Raw genomic sequence first — 16,515 nt, 5'->3', positions numbered from 1 at the left:
TATGTTATCCATAAAGACAGTATTACGTTTGTTTTAATTTAGCAGATAGTAGTGGGGAATCATGGGTAATTTCACTGTCATTGTTGTTCCTTAGCAGTGAATGCAGCATTAGATGATAACCAGGATTTGAGTTTGCAATATGTAGTAGTGCAGCCGAAATGAAATACCTGTTTTGGATACATTTGAATGGCTAGTTATGCTACTCTGTGTTGCCCCTGGCACAGGGCAAACCCTCCTAGCTTCTTGGGATTGTTGAAAATCTGCTATTTCTTCACAAGCTTGGCAAAGAGCCATGGCTTACAACACAATTTTAAAAAGGACATAGCTTCACAGTCCTGTAATCCCCAGCTAACTACTAGAGCACTTCTTCAGCTGTTTAAGCTACTTCTCACACTAGGCTGCTTCCTGCTAACCTGAAGAACTCTGAAGCAGTTTGCAGAATCTGGTCTGTGTCAGTCTTCTCAAACTCTTGTTTAGCTCCATAAAATTAACTGCTTTCTAATACTTGTCATGTGGCTTTCTTGTGCTAGCCCTTGTATAAAAATAAAGATATTTCTAAATCACAGTCATAAAGTCTATGGTATTGTTGAAGAGCACTGATGTGAGCTAGTATCAGCAGCAGTCTCACAGGCAGTCATACAGCAAGTCTGTTGGGCAGTGCATTAAGATGAGCTGCTGTGGCTTAAAAACAGCTAAATCAGTGCCTCTGAGAAACAGAAGGGCTGTTCTCTACATGAGAAGTATGTGAAGAAAGCATAGTCGGGATCTCCTTCTCATGTCTTCTCTGGGATGTTTTTTAGCACCATTCAGCACGAGACTGTCCTGCTGTACTTAGAGTGTCATCAGAAAATAGCTTTTGTCTTTGCATCCCTCAATACTTTTGTTTTTTCTATCAAGATTGTAGAGACTTGTTTTGTAATGAAAACTCATGCTACTTAGCTATTTAAATGTAATCTGATACCAGCTCTATCAATTGTTGAATTTAAAAAAGAAAAACAAAAAACAAAAAACCCAAACCTTCATGTAATCTCTTCTGTATATGTTTGCATAGAAATCCTGAATTATTTCAGTTATAACCCTTCTTAACTAAGGGAAAACTATAGGCAACTTTTTCAATACTTTCTCAGGGCCGTTTTACTTACTACTGATCCATGCTATTTTAAACAAAAGTATTTGAAGGAAATTACACTCATTATGGCCAGAATTCAGTAAAGAATGAACAGTTGTGCAGAGATTTCCCAAGTCACTGAATGGTTTTTGGACTATTATGCTGATAAAACATTGCTTTCTCCACAGAGACTTCATAAATTGAACCAAGAAACAAAATATTTCAAGCAGTGATGCTTTTTCGTAAATACAAGGGGAAATACTATTAAATGGTATATGCCAGGGAAAATAATGTATTTTTCCTTTCTACAGTTCAGCAAGCTATAGTTTGTTGGTTTTTTTACACAGCTAGTTGATTATTCTTTGTCTTCCTACTCTTTCTGTTCTTTTAGGCATCTAATTTAACTCATCTGATTTATATTTAGCTCTTGGTAGCTTAATGTGCTAGGAGAGGGTTACTTTAAGTGATTATTGATTTCTGCTATAATTGTTCTGCATATGTAACTCAAGATAGCCATCCTTGCAGATGACTATTTCTATTTTTAAAGATACAGTAAACTCTTTTGAGAAGTTAGTAATTTATTTCCTGAAGCTTTTTGGTAAATGAGGCTGGATATTTCAATATTGTGCAAATCACAACACTGATGTATCTGTTTATTTGATTGGCATCTAGTTTTTTTTAGGTGGAGGTGCTAACCACTGAGCTGTGCTCATTCTGAGGTATTGGTTCAATTATTGGTGGCTAGAGCAGAGACAGTGAACTGTTATCTAGTTTTCATAGATGAAATTCTGTAGTAATGGCATTTTTAAAAGCAAATTGGTAAAAAGCTGGAATTGGTTTCTCAGATTTGCTCTGTTTTAATTTACAAGATAGGCTTTGTATCAAGGACAAGGTGTTGAAGTCTAACATGAAAAATAATTATAATATTGTTTGATTAAGAGCCATAAGGAGTAATGGTAGCTATAAATTGCCTAGTAATTTACTATGTGAAATGATAATGTTATTTTCATAATTATGGACTAGTAATGAAAGGGAAAATGCCAGTAGAAGCAGCTATGTTTACATTATCTAGCAGTTAATTACTTTATACACTGCATCAGTAAAATGTTGTGCAACATTCTGTAGCTTCTTTTATATTCTTATCTGTAGCTCTCATGCTATTTCTAGTAAAGAAAGCATCTGTCCAAAATGACCATTTCATTTTGTGTTTTGCCTTTTTAGGCCGATGAACAAGCCATGCTAGAGGATACACTGGTTGCACTGTTTGACTTGGAAAAAGTTACTTTTTACTTCAGACAATCAGAGCCAGAACCACTAGTTGCAAGTGAGTAAGAATTATTAATGTCTGGATATTGCTGTTCAGAAATATTATATGTAATTCTAATATTTTTATCTCCTAGAACATTCCTTCCCACAGTAACTGTTGTATAACTTGGGATTATAGACAATTAACTTGCCTAATAGTCCAAGAATTCCCGAAATGCAACTAATATCAGCCATGACAAAGTATCTTTAAATGGTAATATCAATACCTGAAGGAAGGAAGTATCTCTTTAATTGAAGTTTCCATTGGGGAGTATATGACTGCAGAAGGAAAGTCCCTAGAAAATCCAATTGTTTTTGACTTCTGTTTAAAAGAAGCTTAAAGGCCTTAATAAACAAATGCCACTAAGATAAGATGGAAAAGCATTAAAGGCATTTCATTTTAATGTTATTCAACTCCTCTGATAGACAAAGTGGATCTCAAAAGAAAGAGTTTCTTAAGAGGCAGCAAAAACTGTCAGAATAGCTTTAAATCTTAAAAGAAACTTCCTCTGAGGTGATGGAGGCAGTCATGACAGACGTGAACTCTTCTAGTAGGAAGGATCGGTCTTCATGGACTGCTGTTTTTATTATACCCTTCACTCATTTTCAGCCACTCCTTCATTTTTAATTCAGCAAGTAGAGGTTTTTCTGCACTGCATTCTATGTAAGGAGTTAAAAAAACACAAAAAAACCAACACAAACAAATGATCGAAAAAACTGCCTTGGAAATGGAGGAAAGCATGTCTGCCTAACTTCAAACTTTTCTGAAACAATTCCCTTGCTGGACTGAGACCACATATAAGAGAACTTCTGCAGTAAACAAAACAAGAATAAAAAAAGCTTCTCCACAAAACCAGTGAGAGGTTCCTGTCCTCTGGAGATTTCCTAAACATACCCATACCCATGAGCTGCAATTCTGGTAGGAACTAGCTAATATAAGACCATTTTTACTTCTGTATAAGTCGAGTTAGGGTCCTGCTTAGAGCTTTTATTGGTGTTTGTTTGTTTGCTTGTTTTTGTTTAAAAAATAAACAAACACAAAACCTTGCCAAGATGGGAATATGGAACTGGAGTTTTGCGGGGGTTAATGGTAACTGTTCACAGAGTTACAGAATTGTAGGGGTTGGAAGATACCTCAGAAGATCATCAAGTCCAACCCTCTTTTGAAGTAGGTTCCCTACTTTCACACAGGAAATCATCCAGGCAGGTTTTGAACATCTCCAGAGGAGTCTCTGCAACCTCTCTGGGCAGCCTGTTGCTGTGCGGTCACCCTGAAAATAGAGAACTTCTTTTTCTTGTTCAAATGGAATTTTCTGTGTTCCAGTTTGTGTCCATTGCTCCTTGTCCTGTCACTGCACTCCACTGAAAATAGCATGAAAATTCACTTGACACCCACCCATTAGATAGTTGTGTTACTAAGATCCCCCTCCAATCATCTCTTCTGCAGGCTAAATAGTCCCAGGTTTCTCAGTCTTTCCTCCGAAGGGAGATGCTGCACTCCCCTCATCATCTCTGTGGCCCTCTGCTGGTCTCTTGGTAGAAGCTCCCTGTCTTTTTTGAATCGAGGGTCACAGAACTTGGTACAGTATTGCAGATGTGGCCTCACTAGGGCAGAGTAGAGGGAAAGAATCACCTCCCTCAACATTCTGACTGCACTCTTTTTAACGTACCCCAGGATCCCATTGGTATTCTTGGTCACCAGGGCACACTGCTGGCTCATGGCCAACCTGTTCTCCACCAGGACACGCAGGTCCTTCTCTGTACAGCTCCTCTCCTGCAGGTCAGCCTCTAACCTGTACTGATGCAAGAAGTTATTCCTTCCTTGCTGTAGGACTCTACCTGTGCCCCTGTTGAACCTCATAAGGTTTTTTTCTTCCCAATGCTTACAATTTTGTATCATCAGCAGACTCGCTGAGGTGCACTCTGTCCCTTCATCCAGATCACTGGTGTATATATTAACAAAGACCAGACCTAGCACTGACCCTACAGGCCCCCAGTTATACTCTGCACTGCTGAACAACCCTGTGAGCTCCACCAGTCAGCCAGTTCGCAATTCACCTCACTGACTGCTCATCTATCTCACACTTCATAAGCTTACCTATGAATATGTTATGGGAGACAGTGTAAAACCCTTGCTGAAGTCAAGGTAGGTAACATCCATTGCTCTCCCTTTATCTACCCAGCCAGTCATAACATCATAGCAGGCTACCAGATTCATCAAGCATGATATTCCCACTGGTGAATTGATGCTGACTGCTCTTGATAACCTTCTTTTTCAGTGTCTTCTATCTGAAGTGCCTGTGCTAAAATAGAGAGAAATACCAAGTCTATGTGCTCTAGGAGTGTAACAAACTGTATTTCCTTTTAGCTTTAGTGCTGCCACCACATTTATCTTTACTGTAGTTTCAGAAAAAAGGGAACTTTCAATAACAACTTTTTTTTTCTACTATGATTCTGATCAATATGATCAGAAAAATATGATCAATATTCAAATATCAAATATGAAAAATATGATCAATAAAAGTGTATTTTTAACCAATGACAGTGACAAACATTCCCAATGTATATAGATATGGTTCAAGCCGTTCTTCTGGTGGTTTCAAACCATGTGCTGTGCGTACGCATTTCTTCTGATTTACAGAGAATTCAAGGTAGACTGCTGCCATCTGTATTTGCTTAGTATTTTTGCTGCCATTAGCAGCAGGGTAGATATGTATTTATGTTGTTTTTCTACTTTGTGAAAATAGATGGGCCAAAATTGACCACCATTAAATATGATATAAAATATGGCACATACTCATTTTGTTTATAGTGATTTTGATCTAATCATGTGAATTTGGGCTGCAGCAGTTTCTGGAAAAGGATGTGTGACTGTTTTTTGAGAAGCACTAACACCAACTTTATTTTTAGATGTCCCAATCACATACCAAGCAGAAGGAAGCCGGCAAACTCTGAAGGTTTACTTCTACCTTGATAGCTACCATTTTGAACAGCTTCCTCAAAGACTGAAGAATGGAGGGGGGTTCAAAATCCACCCAGTACTTTTTTCACAAGGTAGCTTGATTTCTTATTTTTTTTTCAATTCTTACAAATAATACTTAAGTCTCTTTAAAACCCTACTTACCGTAACTTAAATCTTTTATGACTGTAAGGGCATAGTTCTTATATAAGTATGTTGTTTAAATTGGACATTTATTGAAAGCTTAGGATTCAAATGTGAATTTAATAACTGCTGAGATATGTGATAAAAAATAAATCTATGGATATGCATTTCTAATTTTATAACTGTAACATGATTCCAACAACAAGAATGAATGCTCTTTCAACAATATTGTTCTTTGTGGACATTAGTGGATGGTAGTCAGAATATGAAACTTGCTGTTAACTGCTTTGCATTCCAAATATCGTAGTAAGCTTTTCATATTAATTCGTATACAAAGGCTAAATTGTTATCCTCTGAGAATTCTATTTAAAATGTTATGAAGATTTAAATAACCTTTTCAGGCTTTTGTATTTGTGACACTGCAGACATTTCTGAAGTGATGAATGGAGGCACTGATGCTCATGCTGTTCATAAATTGCAGGCAGTCTGCATTAGCTGCAGTGTCATTACAGCCATCAGGAGCATGGAATTTGATTCAGTGAAATGGTAAATGCAAGCTGCTGATTGCCTTGAGGTGCCTTTTCATTTCAGAAGGAGCTGACAGGGCTCAGTACCTTGAGAAAGGCTTCCGGGGTCTATGTAAAACAGGCAGAAGTCACATACACAAATGAGGATTTCATGGAGGGTTTGGTTTCTGACAAGTAAAGAAGAATGTAAAAGGAAATAGTGAACAGTAAGATACATGAAGAGATAGCAGAATTTACTGTACATTAAAGACATGATTTTTCTTAAATGAAATCCCTGAAGTCTCATTTTTAAATAAACTAAAGTGGATAGACTGAAGTGGATTTCTTTGAATAGATTGAGTTCAGTCGTATGGGGAAAGGAGAACAATGAGTGTCAGACACATTTCAGTAGAGCAGACAAAAAAGCACATGAAAGAGAATGGAAATTGCCTTTGTTCAGATGAAATCTTGGAAATACCTATTTAGATTGAGAGAAGGGGGGCAAGGATTCAGCATGCTACAGAATTTATTTTGCAGAATTTTTTCCCTTTCTGTTTCACAGGCCTCAAATATTTTGAATCTTTAAAATAGTGTCTTTGTAATGAGCTGAAACGAAAGGCAAAGATTCATTGAAATATCACATCTCTGTATTAATTTTCAGTAATGTAAAAGTTTTCTCCTATCTTTATCATACGAAATTTCTTCAATCTCTAAGGGTTTCCTTCAAAAAGTTATTTCCTTCAAAATTGTCTATTAGACTTCAAAAATAAGAAGTCCAGGATAAGAACTTACATACAAGTTTTTAAATTACTCTTCTTTTCCTCTCATTAATGAGCGTACTGAGATTCTACTTTTTACCTTTTTCCTGTGAGATTTGAATGAACTGCTGTCAAACTAACTCAGTAGATCCCCATCTGTAATTGAAATTTATTAGCTAGGAATGTAGTAATCTTCCATGAGTTCCTCTGTGAAGTTAATTCTTGCTTTCCAACCTTAGCACAGCTAAACTATTTCTTGTCGGAAAATGCAATGGTTTATCAGTTTTCAACTGAACATTCAGAAAATCATGCTTATGCAATAGCTTTTCAGAGGAGCAAGTCAGAGCATAGCAGTCTACTTATCTAAGTTTTGTCCTGTCTGTGTTGCATAGCTCCATTCTTAAATTTAAACATATCTATTTTCAGGCTTAGGATTGTCAACTTTCTTTTATAGTTTTAAAACTATCTAGTCTAGATTATGTATCCTCCCTGTTGTTAGTACAATTGCTTATGTGTAAGAACATACACTTAGGTTTATGCACTCAAAAATCTTGGTTTGCAGCATTGAGGTCTAAGAATGTCGAGATACTGAACTGGCATTCAGACTTCTCTATTTCCTACATTAGAATTATGATTTCAGCAATTAATGTAATTTATTAAAAAATACCATGTTTAAGATAAAATTCGATTTAAAATTGCTCTTTAGACTTTTAATTATTTAGACACTTTTTTATAGAAGAATAGAATAATTCAGATTGGAAGGGACCGCCTGAGGTTGTGAAGTCCTGGAGGATCTTTTCATAAAAGAGTCAGCTATGGTCTCAGTCCAGATTGCTCAGAGATTTTTCAAGTAGGATCTTGAGCAAGAACAAGAAATGTGAAAAGAAACTAAGCAAGCTCTTGGATGTCCTGTTCCTTTATTTGATTGCTTTTATCATGAAAGAGTGTTTTCTTTACATTCATTTGCAGCCTCTCTTTTCCCAGGTTGTCTGTTGCCTCTTGTACTGCCACCTTGAATTACACTAAAGAGCTTGGCTCTGTTATCTTCTTGATCTGCTGTTAGCTAATGGCAGGTGGCTAGTAGATGCTCCATCAAGAACAGGCTGAACAAGCTCACTTCCCTACCCTCTACTCATGAGACTTCAGGCTATGACAACCTTGGTGTCCTCTACTAAACTTGTTGATCTACTACTCTTGTTGATCAACAGCTTTCTTGAAGCATTTTTTGCCCTGTGGTACAAGATGCAATCTAGTGATGCTAAAGAAAGTAACGATAAGGAGTTCTGTCTGTCTACCAGCTATGCTTCTGTTAGCACAATTTAGGATGTTCTTTGCCTTCAGTTTTTGCCAGGGCACACTGCTGGCTCGTGGAGTTTGCTAACGTAACTCACATGTTCTCAGCGAAGATGCTCCCCAGGCCCTATATTCCCAAATGCTGCACTTGACATTTGACTTGTTCAGCTTCACATTGTTCCTGCTGGCCAATTCCTCCAGCCTGTCTAGGTCCCTCAGTAGGTGGCCGTGCACATAATGGTATACATTGATTTCCGTGGTTTGGTTGCAGCTGCAAACTTGATAGGAAGTGTCACCTCCTGTTCTCTGTAGTATTCTGCTTTTAATGAGCCTCTAGGTGTAGACCATGTCTCATTAGCTAATACCCATTAAACGACCTCTCCCTCCCTGCCCCGTCCATTTATTTTCCATTAAATTGTCTATGCATCATTGTCATCATATCCTAATATTGACATAAGAGTACCATGGAAGGTATGTTTCACTTTGTAAGGAAAGCTTGCCTTACGAAAGAGCTTTCCAATATACTAGGTAGAAATATATTAAATTCTGTAACTGAAGGAAAGAGCCAAAGCATACGTGGTATGCATGGCCAAAGTATGGGGTTCCCTGCTATCAACCATAAGAATGACCCCCCACAGCGCCTTTAGAAACAGAACTGTGTGCCCCAGTCAGTCCTGACAGGTGACTTTCCTGGTGGATGATATAACTAGTATAAAACCAACGTTATGCCAGTGAAACGAGAAGTACAGATAATCAGCTGTATGTTTGTAATAACGTGGTATTATAAATGGAGTTCTGTGGATGCTTTTGTATAGGCTTTCTCTTGTGATCTAGCACCAAGAAAAAAGCAAATCTAAATGTTGAAATTTAATATTTTTTGCACAGAAGCAGAACTGCAAACTTTGAAAGCACCGAAGGGGAGTGCAATTTGCATGCTCTTTTACATGGAATGAATTATTCATTAACTGGTCATGTTAAGCAGTACAATTACTGCTTAATACAGAATTAATATTCTGTGTACAGCTGAAGCTGTAAAGACTGCAGCACATTTCAATCAGAACTCTGCTATTGCATGCATTTTCTGATAGGCTGATGAATTCCTTTAGCGTGCACGGGTTACCAAAGTAGCAATGTTCTTAATTGTAAAATCTCTAATGCTCCTCCCTAAAAAGCCTGTTTTGTCAAGAGCCTGTGTTTTATGTTATAATGAGGTTAAACTCTTAACAAGTTCTCATTAAGTAAAGATCTTGATTTTTTTCTGGACCATATTTGCTTGAGACCTTTCAAACACTTGAGCATTTGATGGAGCTTAGTCAAAGAAAAGAGTAAGCATCCCTGTATATTTGAATTAAAGGAGGGGCAGATTGTTTTGGTTTTGTTTTTTTTTTCATTCATTTCCTTTCAGTTTGTTTTGGTTTTGAAAGTTATTGCTGGGAAGTATGTGCCAAAATGGAAAGGTTGTGCATTTCTTTCTTCTTCCTTCTGATTTCATTTTGATGGTTATATGGGAAGGACGTGGTCTTTTACTGGAAGTCTTTGTTTAGTTCCTGAATTCTTGTAGCAATATTTGACCTTGCTCTTCTAAAAGTGAATACAGCAGAGATGAGTGAAGACAAATACTTGAACATAGAGATGTACCCAGTACCTAAAAAGAAGCTTACATGGCATTTTTAGAGATCCAAATAAATTTCCTTTACTTCTTCGAGAAGGCTTTTGGATTATCAGTGTAAATATCTACAGGTTCAAGAATTCCATGTCTCCCCAAATGAGGCTTCACACAAAGTTACGTCTCTGTCTCTGAAAGTAGTTGGTACTTTTATCCTTTCGTTCTTCTACCCCAGTTCATTTTACTGCTTTTCCAGTATATATCAGAAATTAAAAAAAAAAACAACACTTATGTATTCTGAGTTAGCAGTACTTTAATTAGAGCAACAGAAATGTATTTTCTACAAGGCCAGGAATACAGTTTTTCTTGTAAATGAAATCTTAAAGAGATCTGTATGAATTTGATGACATACAGAAACAGCTCAGCAATCCACAGGGGTTACAACTCCAAGGCTAGAAAGAAATTCACTAGTCTGTGAACAAAGCTACAAAGAAGGTGAATATTAAATATTTAATACTGATTTTTCTCTTCTCCATTCTACTTTCTCTTTTTATAGCGTTGGAGAGCATGGAAGGATATTATTACAGAGACAGTGTTTCAGTAGAAGAATTTCAAGCTCAGATTAATGCAGCATCTCTAGAGAAAGTCAAGCAGTATAACCAGAAACTACGGTGGGTAATAATGCCATGCAAGTGTTGCTATTTGACCAGTTTCTGTGACACATCTTTAAACTAAAATGCATCGTGTGAAAGTTGTTCTTATTGCTTGGTTGGAGATCTAAGAGTCATAATTCTGATTTTTCTAATTTCTGCAATGTTAAGATTACATTGAAATAAAAATAGGATAATGTTTTTTTTCTAAAATGTTTTCCTATGAAAATTACAGCTTTAATTGCCTCAGCATTGTTTTACTAATGTACTTAAAAAAGAAAATAGCTACTTGATCACAAATGCTGATCTGGTTTCTCAGTTGCTGAACATCATGGTCTGATTTTGCAGATCATATTTCTGTAGAGTACAACTTAAGGATAATGCTGTTTTCCTCAAAGCTGTATGCATTTCGTTTTTATTATTTTTATTTTTATTTGTTTTCCCAGTACTAGTGGGAATAAAAACATCTCTAGGTACTTGCATCAACTTCAGGTATGAATTACAAAGCACACATGCGTTGTATGTAAAGATTGTGTTTTTCGTAAAATAATTCTTTGGTAGATAATTAGGAAGTCGCACATAAAGACAGAATTTCTGGTATACTATTAGTGATTAATAAAATAATGAAGGTATGTACCTAGACCTCTCTGGCAGCAAAATATATCTGTGGAAAACACCTTTTAAATGTACTTATTTACATAAATTGAAGAGAAAAAGTATGAAGGACTGCTGTAAAATCAAATCTTTTCACTTTTTAAATCCTTTAATTGGATGGAAACTGTACGATATTAGACACCTTTAGAAACAATAGAAATCAGGAGGTAAAAAAGAGATTAAGGACAGCTGAGAAGAGCAAAGAGGAAGAAGGTTTTTCAGTCATCCTATGTGTACTTATATTGTGAGAGGCAGATAAGTGAAGGTCTCAATATTTTTCCAGTTATTACACCTGTTGACTCACCCCTGTGGTTGGAACATTTTTTTCATATATCTTGCAAATGTATTTCTGAAACATTTTATCAAAGCAGTGGATTTTCTAAACTCTGCTTTAATTCAAGTGGTATTACAGCAAAAGCAATTATAAATCCAGTTGTATTCAGTGAACGCTGTAGATTTCGTTTCTTCATTCCATCTGTGTCAGTACAAATCTGTCCTAATGGCAAGAACAGTATTTCTTTACTCATTCTGTTTTCCACATTTTTTTTTTGTTTCTCCAAAGCCACTGTTTGGAGGGGAAAAGAAGTTCATCCTGTGTATTTATTTAACGAGTTCTATGTTACCATTCAATTTTTTAGAAAACTTTGGTCATAGTGATATTTAACACAGATAAACTTGGCTAGTATTAGAAAGTAGTTACTATCAGTTGAAGGCAAAATTTTTTGTCATGTTCTTTTGTATGAATATATCTGATTTAGCCCACATAATAATCCTTAAAATAAATTCTTCCCAGCTTTATGTTTTACTATTCTTTCACTTCTTCAGTGAAAAAGCTCTCTCTCAGGAATCCCAGACCTGGATGTTAGTGAGAGTCTGGGGAATGGGAGACTTTCCTTCAGTCAGGGAAGAGGTGGTCCGTGAGTACCTGGGCAATGCTAATGTTCATAAATCCATGGGACCCGATGTGGTGCATCCATGGATGCTGAGGGAGCTGGTAGAGGAGATTGCTGAACTGCTCTCTATCATCTTTGAGAGGTCTTGGAGAATGGGGGATGTGCCTGCTGACTGGAGGATAGCCAATGTCACTCTGGTCTTCAAAAAGGGCAAGAAGGGAGATCCTGGTAATTATAGGCCAGTCAACCTCACCTTTGTCCCTGGAAAGGTGATGGAACAGCTTGTTGTGGATGCCATCTCCAGACAATTGGGAGAAAAGGAGGTTATCAGGAGTAGCCAGCATGGGTTCACCAAGGGGAGGTCATGCTTGACCAACCTGGTGGCCTTCTATGATGTTGTCACTGGCTGGGTGGATTTGATACTGTCCCCCATGACATCCTTATAACAAAGCTAAGGAAGTGTGGGATAGACGAGTGGACAATGAAGTGGGTTGAGAACTGGCTGACTGGCAGAGTGCAGAGGGTTCTCGTTGGCGGTGCAGAGTCTGTTTGGACGCCTGTAACCAGCGGTGTTCCCCAGGGGTCCGTGCTGGGTCCAGTCTTGTTCAACATCTTCATCAATGACCCTGATGAGGGGATAGTGGCCACCCTCAGCAAGTTTGCTGATGATACAAAGTTGGGAGGATTGGCTGACACGCCTGAAGGCTGTGCTGCCATTCAGCAAGACCTGGACAGGCTGGAGAGCTGGGCTGTCAGAAACCAGATGAAATTTAACAAAAGCAAGTGTAGAACCTTGCACCTAGGGAGGAATAATTGCATGCACCAGTACAGGCTGGGGGATGACCTGCTGGAGAGGAGCTCTGTAGAGAGGGACCTGGGTTTCCTGGTGGATGACAGGTTGACCGTGAGCCAACAGTGTGCCCTTGTGGCCAAGAGGGCCAATGGCATTCTGGGATGCATTAAAAAGAGCATGGGCGGCAGGTCAAGGGAGGTGATCCTCCCCCTTTACTCTGCCCTGGTGAGGCCTCATCTGGAGTACTGTGTCCAGTTCTGGGCTCCCCAGTATAAAAAAGACAGGGATCTCTTGGAAAGAGTCCAGCGGAGGGCCACAAAGATGGTGAAGGGCCTGGAGGATCTCCCCTATGAAGAAAGGCTGAGTGAACTGAGTCTGTTTAGCCTTGAGAAAAGAAGACTGAGAGGGGATCTGATCCTGGTCTATAAATATCTGAGGTGTGGGGGACAAAGTGGTGAGACTCTTTTCAGCAGTGTGTGGAGACAGGACAAGGGGGAACGGACAGAAACTGCAGTACAGGAGGTTCCGCACGAATGTGCGCAAGAACTTCTTTACGGTGAGGGTGACGGAGCACTGGCACAGCTGCACAGGGGGGCTGTGGGGTCTCCTTCTCTGGAGATATCTGGACGCCTACCTGTGCGACCTGCTGTAGGGAACCTGCTTTGGCAGGGGGGTTGGACTCGATGATCTCTTGAGGTCCCTTCCAACCCCTATGATTCTATGCTTCTACTGTTGCTTTGTCTTACTTATCTCATGCGTTCTAGTTAGGATCTTCATTCATGTTTTGGAACTAATAAGATACAGCATTCTTACAGCATTTTGACTTATGGATATGATCATTTGCTAACCATCAGTGCCTGGTTTTTGCAAGAAGCCTATGTGAAAAAGTTAGCATTCAACAAATATTCCCAGTCCATCTTAAAGAATAGGATGACTATGCTTTTTTCTTCCAGGTGTTTCACGTCTGATGAGAACATCCAGTAATTGATCTCTGTATTAGTTTTCTATTGAACTTAACCCATTTCTTAAATGAAACTCAAACAACCTCAGGAATTCACTGACATAATGTGAGGAGAAGAGGTAAAATAGAAAAACAGATGCTTTGTTCTTGTTCTGCTCTTTTCTAGGTTGTGTAGGTGTTTCGACAGGAGAATCTAATAGGCTAAGTATAGCATCAAAAGCTATTAGCATTTGGGTAATTGCTGCAAAGGAAAACATAAAAGTGAAATTGAATAGTCCCTGGAAACATACACAAATGCAATAACACTATCTTAAACTCTTTGTGTGGAAGAAATCCTCCATGTAGCACCACCTAATCTATAATAAAATGTCATTCAAGACACTATCAGTAAACCATCTTTTCTGTGTAGAAAAGGTGCTGCTCCTGAATTAACTATCCGATGAACATCTAATAATCTTTCCATTGGTACAGAAGCAGAAAGCAAAATAGAGCAACAGAACTTTTGAAGCAAGTTCAGCTTCTCTTATTCCTGACACATTTGAATAATAGTATTCTAATAACGTGAACCCAGTGGAGCCACTTAAGTTATGCATGGTCCCACTTACAAAGGAATTCTGATGAAACCAAGCAGAAAAATAGAACTAAAAAAATGTTTGGTACCTCAGTTACTTCTTAATTTTCTGTAGTGAAGTTATGTTAAAGAATGAATTATAGAATATCTTCGAGGAATGCAAAGTTTTTTGAGTCAAAAGATCGTTACTGGTGTGTACCTTACAGAATTAATTTACAAATTATTTATTTGACTGAATCAAGTAAATCTATTAGTAAATTCATAATAGATTAACAATCAAGTAAGATAAAAAACATAATTCCTACTTATGTTACAAAAATCATTCATTACTAAGAAACCGTGATCAGCTTTTTCACAGTATCGGAAGTGATACAATCCAGCCAGGCCCTCCTTGACCCTGATTTGGGCAGTCGTAAGAAATTCTTTCTTTCATGGTTTTCACTTTGGGGCTTTTGGAAATGCTCCCTCAACTACAGAGTATTAATCATATGATTATCATTTAAGGATATCACAAGAAAGACAGTTGAAAATCAGTTACAGAATTCAGTAGTTATGTGGAATTGAGGGAATGTCTCTCCATCTTCTGTAACTGACTTAACCCTACCTATAAGAATCTGATTGATTATATTAAGAACTTCATTCTAAGGGCAGAAAGTGTTTCTACTTTTTTCTACAATTCCTGAGGCAAAATCCGTTGCCTCTGCAATGTGTAGAAAGTCCTTTATCTGAGTAAAAATCTTATTTTAAACACACAGTAGTTTATGAGATTTCTGAAGTTGCTGGGAAATCTTCAGCATCTGGCCCACAATTGTTCTTAATGTTGCTGGATGTTTTTTTCCCAACTGGCATTTATTTCTGTAGTTCAACACTTCTTCTCTGAGATGTATAAGGAAAAGAGAGCTGTACTGAAATTGTATTTGCAAGTTGTGCTGGTGCAAGTTGCCAGCACTGTAAATTTAAACTAATCAAATGATTTGCTAGTGAGAAACATGTAATATATCAAAGTGAAAACTATTAGGTCAGTAAAGATTTATATATATATTTATTAGTATGTGTTTGATATCCCTACAGTTGTCTTCTGACTTACAGTAGGACCAGTGCATCTGACCTGTACAGATGCTAATGTTAAATAACAATATTCTACATTCTTCGGCCTCCTCTCATTTTTTTTCATCATTCTCCTTTGCTACTCCTTGCCATTCAAATAGCCTTTTTCTGTCTTGAATCAGTTGTTTTGCTTTTAGAGATATGAGTCAGTTTTAATTCAGCAAGGCACAATGGTATTTGAATTCATATCTACAAAAAATGGTGATAGGAATAGAGATAATTCATGACTGCAATGTTATTACTTGTATTGTTGGATTGTGTTAAATCTTTTCTTGTACATCTTGAATCACACATGAATGTAAAAGCATGAGGGAAAACGTAATTTATCATTTTTGAAGTGTTAATGTTTTAAGAGCTATTTAGTTAAAACACACTCTGTCCTATGAATATGATTTTTATATTTGGTAAAGGTTTATTTCCTGATGTGATTCATTATGGTCTTTATTACTGAATTGCATAGAAATAAATCATGGTCATTACCAAGACCAAAAGCTTGGTTATGCTTGTAGGCCACTTAGAAGCTGGGATAAACTCTGACTTACACGTCATCTGGATAGCCATAACTCAGGCAATCCTTGGACTCCACAGTGACTTTTAAGTTAAAACCTTTAGTTGAATATAAGTACACATTTCCTCAAAAGAGTCAGGTTTTGGAATAGCTTCCTGCAGTAAGATTATTTCAGAATGGACCTTGATGAGTATAGGAATGCTTGTATAATAATACATCAGAGGTTTAGCGTTGATGGCCTAGAATGGGCCTTCCAGTCTACAGTAATAAAGAGGCTTACTTTTCCAGTCTTTATTTCTTCATGAATATTTGACATTTCGACAAGTTATCAGGCAGATCAGATTATGCTTTTTTCATCTATGAATTATCTGTTTGGGAAGGAAATGGGCTCCTCCAACATTCTTTTAAAATTTTTCACAGGTGCTTTTGGTTCTCAATCAGAAAAGTCAAGGAACATCTGTTTTTAAGAGCTTTTCTATGGAGCATGTGAAAAATATGTCTCAAAGGTGGAAAAAGTGTAGGGATCACAAGCCATTCAGTGAGGTGCAAGGTTATTCTAAGTATATGAGATGTCTGCAATTTGCTCCACTGCATGCTGTTGACACTAAGAATAAACACACATGCAATTTAGGTACCTATACCTCTTTGAGTTATGATATGGTCTACACAACTAATTTTTAGCTGATAATAAATTGGTGC

At 37.5% G+C, this 16,515-nt stretch overlaps 1 protein-coding gene across 1 annotated transcript in view; it reads left to right on the top strand.

The window, feature by feature from the left end:
- Nucleotides 1-16,515, top strand: part of PREX2 (phosphatidylinositol-3,4,5-trisphosphate dependent Rac exchange factor 2) — a 167,502-nt gene that overhangs the window by 119,788 nt on the left and 31,199 nt on the right. Inside the window, exons 33-35 of the mRNA XM_065753165.1 lie at nt 2,330-2,432; nt 5,324-5,467; nt 10,236-10,350. Of these exons, the coding sequence (XP_065609237.1) occupies nt 2,330-2,432; nt 5,324-5,467; nt 10,236-10,350 (362 nt within the window). The remainder of the gene's footprint in view (nt 1-2,329; nt 2,433-5,323; nt 5,468-10,235; nt 10,351-16,515) is intronic.

The sequence above is a fragment of the Cyrtonyx montezumae genome, unplaced genomic scaffold, assembly GCF_038088225.1.
Source record: "Cyrtonyx montezumae isolate F1298 unplaced genomic scaffold, pur_monq_1.0 scaffold_8, whole genome shotgun sequence".
NCBI classification, from domain to species: domain Eukaryota; kingdom Metazoa; phylum Chordata; class Aves; order Galliformes; family Odontophoridae; genus Cyrtonyx; species Cyrtonyx montezumae.
Note: the sequence above shows the minus strand (reverse complement) of the source record. Positions and strands in the feature narration are given on the sequence as shown.